This window comes from Enhydra lutris, unplaced genomic scaffold, assembly GCF_002288905.1.
Source record: "Enhydra lutris kenyoni isolate GAN:26980312 unplaced genomic scaffold, ASM228890v2 scaffoldscaffold2, whole genome shotgun sequence".
Classification (NCBI taxonomy): Eukaryota; Metazoa; Chordata; class Mammalia; order Carnivora; family Mustelidae; genus Enhydra; species Enhydra lutris.
In genome coordinates, this window is record NW_019154086.1 from 34,934,999 (window position 1) to 34,951,363 (window position 16,365).

The following is a 16,365-nucleotide window of genomic DNA, read 5'->3' on the forward strand; positions in this document are numbered from 1 at the left end:
ATTCATAGCAAACTTGACAATGTTGAACACTACATTATGGAAGACTATAAAGATTACATTAAAATCTGATGACAAAACTAGGAAACAGTCTTTAAATGCACAGGATCTAAGTAAATCCAGGGAATGATTAAATAAGAGAATGGACTTCAGAGGTGGAGGAACCAGGTTTCAAATCCAAGTTCTGTCCCTTCCTAGCTATTTGACTGTGGGCAAGTTACTCAAAGTAACTATGTTTGTAGATAATATCACTGAATAAAAAGATCAAGAAAAACAGGCCGCTGGATCTTCTCTTTCTCTTGATATAGCTATACTGCAATTTTTATAATGCTAAAATTGACTTCAAAGAGGGTTAATTCAAGGTAAATGGGAATACAAATAATTTTTGAAACCATATCCATTCAAAGCCAATGGAATCATTTCAATTGTTAAAAATGTTCACCTCAACACGTTTAACTAACTCTCCAAATGAAGCAAAATTGAAGAGATGATGCTTTTAGTACATTTAGATTCTGCCCAGGTGGCCAGATTCTCACATTTGGGGAAACTGATTACAGCAATAGGAATCAAACAGAGACGGAAGGTAAGTTCAGAACTGGTACCTTAAATTACATGAGTACCAGACATACAAATCTGGAAGTCAGGTGTCAGGATTGTTACATAATACTATGTGAGAAGCAGAGTGTCCCATCTGTGGACTTTTGTCAATGGTTCTCACATTTTTTACTATGATCCACTATAAGAAATCCATTTACATTAGCAACCAGGACACATGAACATAAAAATGAAAAAAGGTCTTTTATAAAATAATATTTAATCACATTATGAACTGTGTATATATCACTTTCCATACATTCTATTCTATTTCACTTTTTAAAATATTATATTTATTTACTGAGAGAAAGAGACACAGATAGCAGCAGAGATAGTGAGAGAGCAGGACCAGGGAGGAAAGGGAGAAGCAGGCTCCCCAATGAGCTGAAGACAGATGCTCAATGGACTGAGCCACCCAGGTGTCCCTCTGTTCCACTTTTTAAATAAATACTGTTTATGGTTCAAAAATCAATTTCACGACCCACTAATGTGTATAGAAGCAGTATGAAAAATACTGGTTTATGTCCCTAAAAGCTGGCATCCTGAGTCCTAAGCTGTCTTTGCACACTTCAATTTTATATAAAATTTTGTGTATACCGAATTTTCTAGGGAGAATGACTCTAGCTTTATTCACAATCTCAGAAGTGTCTCTGACCCAAAAAACTTTTGAGCCCACTGGCCATTCACAGCATTAACCTCCAACATGGTACAATACAGTATGTTAGATTCTATGAGTCCCAATCTATTCAAGCAATCTTCTCAAAATTAAACAGAGAAAATACAGAAGGCTGAGAGATCACAGCAAAAACAGAATCTAAAGAAATACGGCGAAAATACATTATCAGAAGAAAAAGAACCCTAAACATTCATAACATTGCAAGAAATGTACCCATTTCTCATTTTTAAAAAATAGCAAAATTTGAAATAATATTTCTCTAGATCAAAGTTTCATATTTTTATGAAAGTGTTAGAAATCTCACAAAATAAACTTTTTTAGTGACTTTTTACTGCTGATAAAATCTTATGGAAGAAAGTACAGTAGCTGCTCCTCAAATGTATCTTTGAAAAATTCACCATATTTACATGACTCAGGACAAGTCTGAACACTACATACATGAATTTAGTTAAGAAACACTGATTGTCTATTATTGTCAGGCTTAACATTTACTACTTCGTTCATTTCCATGCCAATCCCTCAAGAACTTATTACACTTATGCTTCAGATGAAATTAGGCAGTTTGCCAGCGATCATACTGTGAGTGGGAGAGCCAGAGTTTGTGCCCAGATCTGTCTTTCTCCAAAAGCCAAATGGTTTCTCGCACACCAAGTTTACCTTATCAGAGTCCCTTCTCTCAAGGTGCTGTGAGTGTTCAGATGGGGAAAAAGACAATCTGCTCAGAAGGGCACTGAGGAAGGCTTCGTGAAAGAAGGATCATTAGAACTAGTGCCTGAAAGACATGTTTGTTTTAGTCACAAAGCTGAGAAGGGATAGCCAACCACAACGTGAACAAAGATGCAGAGTGGGAAAGTCATGGAACAAGTGTGGAGGGAACCTACAAATAAACCTTTTTTAAGGCAAAATTGGTTTCGATAACCTGGCTGCATTCTATCCTTAAACATGAGAAATGTGATTTAAAAAATAAATAAATAAAATCAGGGGCACTTGGGTGGCTCAGTGGGTTAAAGCCTCTGCCTTCGGCTCAGGTCATGATCTCAGGGTCCTGGGATCGAGCCCCACATCAGGGTCTCTGCTCAGCAGGGAGCCTGCTTCCCCCTTTCTCTCTGCCTGCCTTTCTGCCTACTTGTGATCTCTGTCTGTCAGATAAATAAAATTTAAAAAAAAAAATCAGAGAACTAAGTTTTCAAAATTCTGCAAGTTTCCCAATATTAACAAGGAGAGAAGTTCCGAAATCACAAAGGAAACATAGGAAGGTAGTAAACTGAGATGAAGCTGGAGAGCAGCGGGGTGTTGGGAATCCTGAAACAACTAGCCCCCCACCCCCAACCAGCCAGCAGAGCCAACAAAGTGACTGGGATCACATGCTTTTACTCACTGCAAAATGTCAGTGCTTTAAGGAAATCTTTGTGAATTTATAACGGAATATGGAAAATGGAATTTATCTTGTAGCCTTACTCAATCATAATTCTTTGCTGTATTTTTATCCTGTGTTTTGACATGCAAAAATCAAATACATTAAAACTGACATTTACATCACGATCCAATTTTAAAGTAAAACTACGGCAAAATATTTTAACTTGATCAAAAAGACACAATTTGGCCCACCAGCCGGATGGGAGCTGTGCCGGGCCACCTGGTTCTTCTCTCAGTCTTTGCTGCTGTGGGCTGTCCTCCCAGCTGCATTTCAGACCAGACAGTCTCTACTCGACGCCCCCAGGCATGTCTTGCCACCATTCAAAATCAAATCCTTGTTTTCTTCATGAATGTTTCCTAAAATAAGGACACTGGCCTTTCCTCACCCTCCTTTGTACAATAGAAAATGAGGGCAAGTGCATGTCCTCTTTTTTTTTTTTCTTTTTTTTTAATATTTTTATTTATTCATTTGACAGAATCACAGCAAGAGAGCGAACACAAGCGGGGTGGGGGGGTTGGAGAGGGAGAAGCAGGCTTCCTGCCAAGCAGGGAGCCAGACAGATGCGGGGCTCAATCCCAGGACCCCAAGATCATGACCTGAGCTGAAGGCAGAGGCTCAACAACTGAGCAACCCTTTCTAGTGCTGAAGAGTGTCTCATCCCCATGTGCAGCAGAAGCACCACAGCCTCTAGGAACCCTCCAGGGATGGGATCTTGGTGATTAATCTAAGAAAAGTGAAGATGTTAAGTGACTTGCCCAAGCTCACATGCCTAATGGCTCAGCTGGAAACGGAACCCAAGCCCCTTGTCTTCAATAAGCCGATTATTTTTCCCATTTCAAAAAATGTTAAGTGAGTGATGTAATCTGAAATCTTCAGAGCGCCCACACAAGCCTAAGTTGAAGGTAATTTCCAAAGATATTAGACACAGTGAGACTTTCCAACACTTAAATTTAGTTGGAGGAATTTGAAGAAGAGCTATAGTACATTGATTTAAGTGAAATAAGAATAATTTTCTTAACCAGATTGATAGCAGCACAGCTACCCACAAAGGAAGAGCCATTAGATCATGTCTTACGTCCATCAGCAGGGGCAGGCGAGTCACCCTCTGCATGGGGAGAATGAGGAAGGAGATCATGGGTAAGTTCCTGCAGTCTTCGTGGGACTCAATTCGTGACAGTACTTCCTTAAAAGATGGGTTAGTGGCTCTGAAAAGAAACAAAGAAAGAAGAAACTCAAAATACTTCCTCCTCAAGTTAAGAAGTAAAAACATATCCCAGGCCTACCTCAAAGATATGGTGGATTTGGTTCCAGACCACTACGATAAAGCAAATATTGCAATAAAGCGAGTCAAAGGAATTTCTTGGTTTCCCAGTGTGTATAAAAGTCATGCAGTCTTTGAAATGTGCAAGAGCATTATGTCTTAAAAACAATGCACATACCTTAATTAAAACACACTTTGTGACTAAAAAATGCTAACCATCACCTGAGCTCTCAGTGAGTCATAATCATTGACCACAGATCACTGTAACAACTATGATAATAATGAAAATGTCTGAAATATTGTGAGAAGTACTAAAATGTGACAGGGACACCAAGTGAGTAAACGTTGTTGGAAAAATGGCGCCGACAGACTCGTTCGACGCACAGTTGCCACCAACCTTCTGTTAAAGGTGAGGTAAGTGAAGCACAACGAAACTAGGTATGCCTGTATAAAATGTTCTGATAAATTCATATATTGGATCTTTTAATATATAAATCAACAAACAATGATACCGACAGATGGCTTGTCTACCTTTTATAGTAACGACTGAATATAAGATGGGCATTAAAGATATCAATATGAACAATGAGAAACGTATGAGCTAGAAATTTACAGAAGTGGGAAGTAAACGAATGAAGAGGCAATGGTATCGAGGTACAGGAGTACCTAGTCACCATTCTTAAATACGGAAAAATAAGGAGAAAACAAAATGAAATTTAGCTCTAACTCAAGGCTTTGTTTTCAAACATGTAATTTGCATCTTCTACAGTTACCAGCGATTCCTGAACAGGTGTGGGATTAAGAAAAGCAAGGGGTGAGATTATGCTGTTAAGAACATCTGGCAACATCTAGAAACATCTTTGGTTGTCACAACTGGAGTGAGGGGCATCTCGTGCACAGAGGCCAGAGATGCTATCAAACCTGCTACAAAGCACAGGACGGCACCCACAGCAAAGGCTTATCCAGACCAAATGTCAACAGTGCCAACAACACTGGTTTTGCACTTAAAAACCTCATTTGGGGTTGCCAGCTGTTGGTTTTCCCCCCTGCCCACACAAGAGTTTCATGAGGTTGTGGAGAGAGAAGAAGGGGCACAATCAGCCCTTCCCAAGGACTTGGAAACTTCAGTGCACTGTTTCTCTCTGCACCAACCCCAATCCCTCCACAGGGGCTCACACATTGCGTAGCAGCTGACCAGAGCTCCACGCTGTGGTCGTAAATGTCACAACCCATGGCGGGGGGGGGGGGGTGATTGATAATAGCCTTTAGCCCCCAAACTGAGTTTATGGCAATTCACACTGTCCTAGAAAACAGAGAGCTACGTGAGATAAGCAGGGTCTTCCGAAATAAAACAAGACATTAAGGACAATCACTGACTTTTAAGGCTAAACACATATACATCATATCAAAACTCTCAGTAACCTAAATAGGACAAAGGGGAAAAGGTGAGGAAGGATTTTTAAAGCATCATTCTTTTTTGTTGCACAAATTAAAGTCTTTAAGAACATTTGTTTCTTTTGCTTTCCTTCAGACCTTCCCTTCTCTCTTCACTTCTAAGTCCCCAGAAGGGGAAAATCAGCAATTCCTATTAAAAAAAAATTAATGGTGTTGTCACCTGAATGGAGGAAGATTAGAAGAGCAGAGAATCTGGATCCTAGGCACTAGTTCAACTCAAATACTCTCTTGGCCTCAGGCAAACTACTCAATGGCCAGTTAATAGCTTGGAAAACGGAAGTTTTAGAATAATGGTCACTCTGTGTCTTACAGCAATTTAAAACAACAACAAGGAAAACGGTAACAGAAGCCATAATTTCATAATTGCTTTAGAGAGAAAGTTGTCCACAGACTAGATTTTTCTATTCAAACACCCTCACCCTGAAAGCAGTACTGGGAAACAGCTCATCAGAAGGCATTTCTAAATACGATGTAAGAGATCAATTAATTTCAATCAATGTGACCTAATTAAAACGAGGTTAGGCTATTCACCGTAACATTCAATAACATCTCTTACAACAATTTCTGTAGTGTGCGTTGTTGGTAGACTTCATTTGTGCAGTATTTCACATATGGGTCAAATGTGGAGGCTGTGTGCTTTTCCACAATGTCACTTATGTCATCTATGAAGATATTACTCTGATGTCTTGCTTCCAACTCTGTAAAGAATCTGCAAAAACAAAGAAAAGCATTTACATTTTCTTACATACACTTGAAGAAAATGAAAGACCATTCTCATGTAATGGTATTATATACAGGATTTGAAAGTACCAGGAGTACACAATACCAACTCGAAGAGATAACAAGAAAAAACTATAAAGATTGTCTAAATTCAAATCTATCATATTAACATCTTATTATTTCAAGTGTTCAACTGAAAATACTGATAACAGGTACTTCTGTGCTTTCAGATATATTTTAGAATGTACAGATTTCACTCTTTTTCCAAGAATTTCCTAGATACTGGAGGGGGTGCAGTCATGTTACCATATTTGATTGTATTGAAAAGCCTATGAGCAAAATATCTAAATAAGTACTGAAAAAACAAGTCGGAGGGGCAACTGAGTGGCTCAGGTAATTAAGTGTCCAATTGTTGATTTCGGTTCAGATCATGATCTCACAGTCTTGACACAGAGTCCTGTGTCTGGCTCCATGCTACTGAGCATGGAGCCTGCTCAAGATTCTCTCTCTCCCGGTCCCACTTCCCCTCTCCTGCTTAATCACGATCTCTCTCTCTCTTTCTCTCTCAAAAAAAGAAAAAAAAAAGTCTGAAATAAATCTAATTCTGCATCCTTTCTCTGAAAATAATCATATTATTTTAAATCTAATAATATGCTGACATTTAACTGTATTCAGAAATTATTAAGATCACATTTTAGAATTGCCAGATTTGGGGTATGTTTATATCTATCTATCTGGTGTCCAGTCCAGTGAAAATTAAATTTCAGATAAATGAATTATTTTGTAGTACACGTATGTGCAAAAATAGTAAATGGGATGTCTTGAGCACTCTGTATTTTATCTAGCAGCACTGGAGGGCAGCCAATTTTAGCAGCACATCAAAATCAGATATTTGAAATAAGTTTCCACCCAGAGCATTGCTGCTCAAAATTGCAGTCCACAGACCAGGCATCTAAGAGCTTACTAGAAATACAGAATCTCACCACCCATGTCCATCCCCCCAGTCCGAACCTGCATTTTATCAAGATCTTCAGGTAATTCAAATACACAGTAAAAATTGAGATGAAACTGCCTAGATCACATTTACTGTCCATGTTTGGAGGAATAGGAAAATCTGTTAGAAAGCACTTTCACCGTGTGGCCAATGCACCTTCCAAAAAAAGTGTAATGAAGGTGAAACTAACAGTGTTTTCTAATTTTGACCTCTGGAATAGTCATACAAGAGAAATTTAGTTTTCTTATTTTATTTTATTTATCTGAGAGCAAGAGAAAGAGAGCACATGGGGAGGAAGAGGGGCAGGGGGAAAAGCACACTCCCCACTGAGCAGGGAGCCCATGCAGGGTTCAATCCCAGCACCCCACCCCCATCATGCCCTGAGTTGAAGGCAGAGGCTTAACTGAGGAAGCCACCCAGGCACCCCATGAGAAATTGAGTTTTCAATAACCTTTTTAGCATTCATCACATCATCACTCCTGATCAGTTTGCTGGGTGGATTCCAAATACAAACCTCAAGGCTGATAGTGACAACCGAAATTTACACAAGATGAGTAACAGTAAATATGAGCTAACATCTTCTCACATTTACATCTCGGTTATTTTCAAAAAATATCCTGGCACTCAGCAATAAAACAGTCTAGATTTGAAGAGGTTTCGATTTCACATGTTTCCATGTACATTAAACGCACTGCAGTATACACTATTAGTTTGTCATCGTTACCAATTTTATTTTTTAGCATTTCCGTAGGATCTTAAAAGATGAAGAAATGCACCTTAACTCCCAGAAGAGTAAAATTATTTATGTTTGGACAAAGTATAGAAAATTTTTTATTTCCTTTAAAGGAGGATTTAGGGAAAAGAGTACGTAGGACTCCCATCCACAGGTTGTAATCGGCCTAATTATCCAAGCCCTTTGTTGAAAACAGCAAAAGAAAAAACTTAAAGCACACTTGGCTGGGTTATTTGGCTTTCCTTCCAAAGGTATCAGGGTTAATATGCACAATTCCTAAATAGTCGGTCAGAAATACCAAATTATGTTCCAAAACAGCTTCATGTCACTTTGTCAAGGCTGAGTATATTAACATTCACGTAAAATATCAAATGCTCTCCTAAAGTTTCAGCAATTGCAAAAACAACCTACTCCAAACCTCTGTTTGTTAAAGGATATTTAAAAGCCATTTCTTAAAAGATATTTTCTGTAAAGACGGGTTCCTGACTTCAAGAAATCCGTGTTATATTGTGAAGGTAAGGCCGATAAACATAGAAGATATAGTGAGGGGGGCTTGGGGAGTAGGGAAGGAAAAAATGAAACAAGATGGGATCGGAAAGGAGACAAACCATAAGAGACTCTTAATCTCACAAAACAAACTGAGGGTTGCTGGGGGGAGGGGGGTTGGGAGAGGGTGGTGGGGTTACGGACACTGGGGAGGGTATGTGCTATGGTGAGTGCTGTGAAATGTGTAAGACTGATGATTCACAGACCTGTACCCCTGGGGCACATAATACATTATATGTTAATAAAAATAATTTAGAAAAAAAAAAGAAAGACAACATGTTTGCATACAACCACATGTTGGAACATATGTGCCTAAGGGTGGTGGTGTCAGTAACTTTTTTTAAATTACATGAACTATGTATGTTTTTAATTGGGGTAAAATATATGTAACATAAAATTTGCCATTTTAACCATTTTTAATTCAACGGCATTAATTATATTCGTAATGTTGTACAACTTTCACCACTATTCCCAAAATATTTTCATCACCTCCAACAGGAATGCTACACCCTTTACCTAATAATGCTCCATTTCCATTCTCCTCAGCCACTAATCACTTCTTTTTGGTGGGGGGGGTGGGCTGAGGGGGAAGGGGATTGAGAATCCCAAGCAGGTTCCACACCCAGTATGGAGCCCAACATGGGGCTCAATCTCACAACCCTGAGATCATGGCCTGAGCCGAAGAAATCAACTGTCAGACACTTAACCGACTGAGCCACCCAGGTGCCTTCTGACTACTTCTAATCTACTTTCTATCTCTATGAATTTGCCTACTCAAGATATCTTATATATGTGGAATCATAAGATATTTGTGCCTTTTGTCTGGCTTATTACACTTAGTGGGTAATGTTTTCTAGGTTAATACATGCTGACATATATAACAGAACTTTATTCCCTTTATGGCTGAATAATATTCTATTGTGTATGTATATCATATTAAACTTATCCATTCATCAGCTATGGACACTTAGGCTGTTTCTATCCTTTGGTCATTGTGAATAAATGATTCTGCTATGAACATTTGCACGCAAGCATCTGTCTGAGTCCTTGTTTCCAAGTCTTTGGAGCCATATACCTAGAGGTGGAACTTTAACCTCACTGACTCTGCCAAAAATAGTATATATCCGGAAGTGATAGTATAATACCAAGAATCAGTACAGAAGAAGCTGAGCTATAAGCCAAGAAGAGATTATTGCATTAAGTGAAAGTTGAATAGAAAATGATCCTTACAGGGCGCCTGGGTGGCTCAGTGGGTTAAAGCCTCTGCCTTCGGCTCAGGTCATGATCCCAGGGTCCTGGGATCGAGCCCCACATCGGGCTCTCTGCTCGGCGGGGAGCCTGCTTCCCCACCGCCCTCTCTCTACCTGCCTCTCTTCCTACTTGTGATCTCTGTCAAATAAATAAATAAAATCTTAAAAAAAAAAAAAAAAGAAGAAAAGAAAAGAAAATTATCCTTTCCTTCCCAGCACGCATAGATGAGTAGCCCATGGGAAGCATGGCACCCATTAATTACAATACAAGACCTGTAACAGAGGCATCCAGTGAAAAGTCCAGAGGGCTGGTGACTGATAGCAAGGAAAGGTGTGAGGATGGCATTAGGGGGAACAAAGAGGCAAGGGAAACAATGTAGCTACAGGCACGAATCGGGAAACTGGCATTCAGTGGGGCTGAGGTGTTGACCACAGGAGTACCAAAGGCAGAGAATGAGGATTGAAAAATAGGTCAGGGCCAGACTGCAAAGGCTTGACTGTGTGCTGAGGAGCTTGTCTTCATCTGTGGACAATGAGAACTACTAGAGATGATGAAGACAATCAATCATCCGATCAGAGAATTCTGGGGGCAGAGAAGGGATGGAGTCCAAGTGGGGAGAGGACAGACCACAAGTAGGCCAAGAAACGGCTAACGTGCACATCAAGCCTGGCAGTGGGGGGGTGGGGGGTAGACACAGAGTAGGGTAAAAATTTGGAGGAAAAGTTCACAAAAACAACAACAACAACAATAAAATCATCAGATGGGAAGTCAAGAAGATGCTGGGGTTTCTATTCAAGTTTTCCAACTGAGCAGCAAGGTGGGCCATTGATCACAAAGACAGGGATTTAGGAGGAGTGAGGGAACGTGAGAAGGAACAGTTTAATTTTGCCTTGGACACATCAAAAGGACAGCTAGAAAATACATGCCTGTGAGAATTCAGAGCCACAGGAGTTCTATCTAGGTAGTACGTGGTCAGGATTAGTTCACTTTTAGCTGGTTTTCATATAAATGCAAAATATTTGTTCATTATTTTAACTCCACATGTCTTTCAGGAAAATGTTCAAAGAAAACTAAAAAAATAAGAAACCATTCATAAGGTCATTACCATGTAAATCTAAGAAATGAATGTCTCAGAGGCAAATATCCCTTACTGTTTCTTGTCTTTAACTATTATAGTCTGAAGGAATGCAACTACATAACCAAAAACAACAGTAAGTTGGCTTTTCCCAATGAAAAGGAAAATTCATTTATCACAGTAAAAGCCTTGCCAAAGTACAAGATTAAAAACAAAGCACTAATGAAATATATGTTTATGCTACTTACTTCAGTATAATATAAACCAAGCCACCCATCTTTTATTTTGACATTAGCACAATTAAGACATAATTTAAAGCTTCCTATGTGAAATTATCTATTGGTTATTTTGGCAAATTTGCATATTTTACTAAGTGAGCTGAGCTACAAAAAGACCAAAAAAGTTATTACTGAAGAATGAGATATTATTTCAATAACCAAAGATGCTGGAGATCCAAATCAAACCTGAAGCCAAAGTGACAGCATTCTGGTTCCCTCAATGAAATTTAAATGAGTTCGTGAAATAATTTGGCTTACTTGAAGGACAACATTTTAATGGAAATATATTTCAGTGCTGTGAATGTTTTCTTTTGTTTTTTTTTTCTGGGACAATACCTTCATTATTTCATTTCTGTAGCATTACCAAGATGATCATGTTTTATAAACAATGTTACACAATCTTTCGTTCTTTTTTTTTCCTCCGCAAAATTCTATTCTCATCATTAAAGTCTAGATTTTGAGAAACCTCTAAGGTACCAGAAGAGGCTTCCTGGAAACAGTGCCTCCTAACCAGAAACCCAAGTTAGCCCTTTTTGACTGTTGACTCAAGGGCACAGCACTATCACGCCCATGTTTCAGATGATTGCGAGCTGCCCATGTAGCTCCCCAGTTGTGCAGAGAATGGTCAGACCCCCAAGGACACCACGGTGGCCTCTCAGGAGTTAGAACTTCAAGAGGACTTAAAGCAAGTCTATGGTAGAAAAGCTTAATCATAGCCTGTATTCTTTTTTCTCTAAGACTTCCTAGACTTTCTTCTAAAACTTCTTTGCATATTCTCAAGGCTTTTTGTGGCTGCTTTAGCAAGTGATGGTCTTAAATGCAGAACTGCATTGTAGGGTAAAAACAAAGTCACCAATGAGGTAGCTGTTTCTGATATAATCAGCACATGTCCTTTTGTTAGTTTCCCCTTCCTCCTTCTGTAATGGGTAGAAAAGACACAAATTTGAGCTATACATGTACCCAATACCTTACTAACAGCCATCATTAAGAATTAAGAATTAAGTTCATTGGCACTGTGACTGGCATGTCAAACAGGAGTATTCCTGATAGCTCTTGAGGACTGTAGGGTAAATCTACCAATCTATAGAGGAATTAAACAGACAACAAATGTGATTCAATCAGTCAACCAGCGAAATCTCCTCCCATGTGTCTAGCTTAAGGTGACAGGCTGCGGTATACATCAAGGAACAAACAATCGATACGTACAATCACCAAGCCCAGTGCAATATGCTTCCCATATACTGCCTCATTTTAAATTTAATCTTCAAGCCTACTTCCTGAGATGACTATTAGACCCATTTTAGAGATGAAAAAACCAAGGCTAAGAGAGCTTAAGTCAAAACTCAAAACATCTGAGCCTCCATCTGAACCAGAGTCATGGCTTTCCTGAGTCCAGTGCCTGTGCTCAAACCACCCCTACTGCTTCTGCGCACAGATGCCCACTGAGCTTGCCCATGAGCACCGCCCATCCTTCGGTCTAGACAGCCAGCAAAAAGACTTACAGCTGGAGCTGAGAAAGCACCATAGTATTTTCCAAGAAGACCAGCTGTCGAATCATCTCAGCACATAAATCGCACACATCAGCATAGTCAGAACTCCCCCCACCCCCATGGATTTATGCTGTGGCCAGATCCACAGGACAGCGGAAGAGCTGTGGGCCACCCCAGGGGAGACCACCAGGAAGGCCAAGGTTAGTGATGTGTTCCGGTCCTACCTGGTACACCAGAAGCAAACACTGGTTTACAGGTGCCCTGTAAAACTCAGAGTCATTCATTTCTTGCCCCACTGTGCCCAGCTGCCCTCCACTTTCCCTACCAAACCCTGGCTCAATCTTTCAAGTCTCGGATTAAATTCCATCTCCTTCAAGAAGCTTTCCCTGGCCCTCTGGGCTGGGTCATTCCATGTCTTTATAAATCCCTACTTCTCCTTTGGTATCCCTACTATCATCGTAACTAATTATATTATGATTGTGTTTACGTTTGTCTCTCTTAGCAAGGTCTAGAGGACAGGGACCATGTGTTCTTTGTTCAAGTACTGACCCTAACCATTGCATGACCAAAAAACCTGGCCATAGTACCTGAAACATATTAATCAAATATGTGATGTGATAAATCAAATTTGTGTTTGAAATAGAAAATTAAAGATGAAACATGTTCAAGTAATTTTGTTTTACGGGTCTTTTACCAAACATGTAACACCCACAAACTGGTCAGTCTCTACTTTGCTTTACTCACTGATAAATCAAGTGAACGAGTATTTTTTTTTTTTTAAACCAACGATTGGATTCCTAGAACGATGCCAGGTACAGTGAGGGTCACCAGCTGATGAAGACACAAAAGCCTTTTACAGTCCTGTCAAGTAGGGTCACCAAAATGAGACCGCATCCAGTCCAAGTCTGTTCAGTGCCAGCCACACTCTAAAAAACCTGCTGGTCCGCCCCCCCCCCCCCAATTTAGGGAGGATTCTAGTTGGTCTAAGAAGTACTCCGCACTCTAGCTGGAGAAGCCCAGAAAGTAGGGATCTGGTTATAATCACCGCTGTCCTGTGCCCTTCCTGGAATGGCATCCTTTCAAGGTACTTTTCCTTCATTAATATCCATCTGCCGAAAGCAAACTCAAATCATTCTTGGACTCCAACCTCACTTGAATAAGCTGTCAATCGAAACAGCTGCAGTCTCCCACCAGAGAGGGTCATATTCACTTGGGCTGGAGACATGTAACATACCAGGCAGGTTTCACATGTCTAAGTTGCTGTTATATAATAAAATATCTCCACTAAACAAAGAAATATTCCAGATAAGTAGCAGGAAACTATTTGCTGCTGGAAACACTTTCCTAACAGAGCACCAACAGAACATTCTGTACTCTACCAAAAATGAATTTATATTCTGCTGTAGATAAGTGAGACCTGGGGCTTGTTTGGGGCTTTGCATTGGTGGTTGTGTGGACACTAAAAGATCGGCATTGATTTCTTTTATGACTGCACTGGACTGGGGATAGCAGTGCAGGTCAAGAGTACGACCACAGACGCACGGCAGGCATCATCGACCAACTGTGACCCTCTCCCCAGAGGCAGAGTCTGCACTCCAAGTAGACATTTGGGATCAGTCAAAATCGATGAATAAGATGAAAGTTCACCTATGAATGCTTCCCCAGACAGGCAATGATGGAAAATGTGTTAATTTGGCAAAAACGGAGGCTGTTGTTTCTCAGTCAGACTGCCCTACATCCTGATCTGGTCAAGGTCTCAGGCTATTTCTTCCTCAGCAGACGATGTATCTTGCCCTGTTCTATTTAGCTTTTCCTTTTGAAATTTTCTCTCTGAATGGGTAAAGGATAAGGGTTGAAATTAAGAGTGGTTGGGAATGTGAGATGAAAAAAATCCTAAACAAAAATGTTCTGGGAGCCCTAACTCCCATTCTGATACCTCCTGCTGGATCCTTAAAATCTCCAGGATGCTTTTTGTCAAGAGATGCTTATCATCCTATGAAAACATGTAAGATCGGCCTAGGCATAGGACAGAAGAGACTGGGGTGAAAGAAACTAAGGGTTTTCTTACCCTAGATACCACACAACACAGAGCTTGCTTGGGTTTAAATCCTGCTCCCCTGGGTAACTTCAGCTCAAGGCACCTAGCAAATCCCAAAAAAAGGAGGGTGGAGCTGGGGACCAGGAAAGAGAAAGGCAAAGAGAGACTAGGGAGCTAAGTGCCCCCAATGCCCCTCTATGTCCCCTAAGGCTCCCCTTTAATTAGTTCTTCCTCTCACTGGTAATGTACATACTCAAAGGAAAAGAAACAGGACCACACCAAGATAGGAAAACAGTGTTTTAAAAGTTCCTGCATTTTTAATGTCATTAGACTATTTTCACTTAAAAATGAGAATTTAAAGTAGTTACCATCTGAATCTGCTTCACAAAAATATATTGGAGGAAAAGGGGCTTGTTCCCATGGTAACTGACTGCATGCTAGATTCTCTTGTTTCGGTGCTACTCACGTGCATTCATCCCTATTGTAATTCTCCCAGAATGAGGGTCACATGCTAATGAAGGACAGAAAGCATCAGCCAGTGCCCTTATCCAAAGATCCTTAGAAGAGAGGAATGCTGCTGTATGAATGGGCCTGTGATGCCCTGACTTATTATGGACCGCTTTAGAGTTTTTAATTTTTGTTTTATTTGAACACAACTGTTAATTTCCACACAATGGAAAATCACCCCCCAATTTTATATATGGCCATGCGGACAGAGATCAAGTATGCCTGGTTCACCACTGAATCTGCCGGAACCTAGCAAAGAATAAGCACTCAATAAATGTGCCAAATGAATCAATACTAGATGCCTGCCCTTCCCTCTTCCCCCTTTGTTAAAGTGCCACCTTCCAAGGAGAGCAACAGCCTGTGACAATATGAAGCAAGTACCCACCAGGTGTGCTTTAATAACTACATTAAACTACCTGGGTGCTCGTGGCATGGGTGGGTTGGGGCGAGGTGGCTCCAAACAGCTTTGCAGGTCGGCAAATATCGCATGGCGCATGCGTGTTTACGCTCTTCACACAGCATCTGAGATCCTGGGCTTGTAACTTCAGGGGTAATTCCTCTAATCCAAGGCCTGGCAAAAATCCTTTGAAAACTCAAAACCTAGGCAAGATTTATGACTTCTGAGGAACTGTTTCCTTTTATTAGATGACAGTTACATAACCAATTCTGTGACCCTTTTACCGTGGCCTCCTGGAAGAATATTACTGTGTTTAACCCTCGCTACTAGTAACGCCAGCAGGAGAGGTACCTGAGCACATGGGCTCTCCTCGTCACTACCCGGTCTTCTATTTCCCACTTAAATGGCCACACTCATTTCCCACTCAAACATGTCATTTACTGTAAGTTGCCTTGGGCCTTTTGTGGATGCAGTTGGGAATATAAATTATCAATTATAAACAAACCGGGAAAACGTGGATTTCTGGTGGCTGCTGGGAAATAGCACCGAGAATAAATTTATAGAATACTGGAACAAAGTCAAGTAAAACAAAACAGTCTTCGTGCTGAAGCCCCCTTTCCTATTGTGGGTTGGTCATTCTGGAATAAAACCAGCATACAAAAGAACACATTTCTCTTCAGGCACTATTTCCAGATCCTTTTAGGTGGTGCCCACAGTATTTCAATCAGAATTCAATCCGCAAAGAAGAACATTTAAAGTAAACCCCACATCTCTGCATCTCTGTTTTTCTTTATTAACCATGCCCCCAAAAGTTGTCCTCCTCAAGTAAGAGATACTTCCTATGGCTCCCATCAATTTCATCAAAAAGAAAAACAATTAAGGCACAATTTAGAAAAAGAAACATGCTGCTTGTCTATGCAAGGAAATAGAATTTCA

At 40.2% G+C, this 16,365-nt stretch overlaps 1 protein-coding gene across 1 annotated transcript in view; it reads right to left on the reverse strand.

Moving 5' to 3' along the window:
• The window catches only part of LOC111150821 (Rho guanine nucleotide exchange factor 26), a 120,256-nt gene that overhangs the window by 47,864 nt on the left and 56,027 nt on the right, over window positions 1-16,365 (reverse strand). The window contains exons 7-8 of the mRNA XM_022508442.1: window positions 5,957-6,109; window positions 3,760-3,889 (exon numbers count right to left, since the gene is read on the reverse strand). Of these exons, the coding sequence (XP_022364150.1) occupies window positions 3,760-3,889; window positions 5,957-6,109 (283 nt within the window). The remainder of the gene's footprint in view (window positions 1-3,759; window positions 3,890-5,956; window positions 6,110-16,365) is intronic.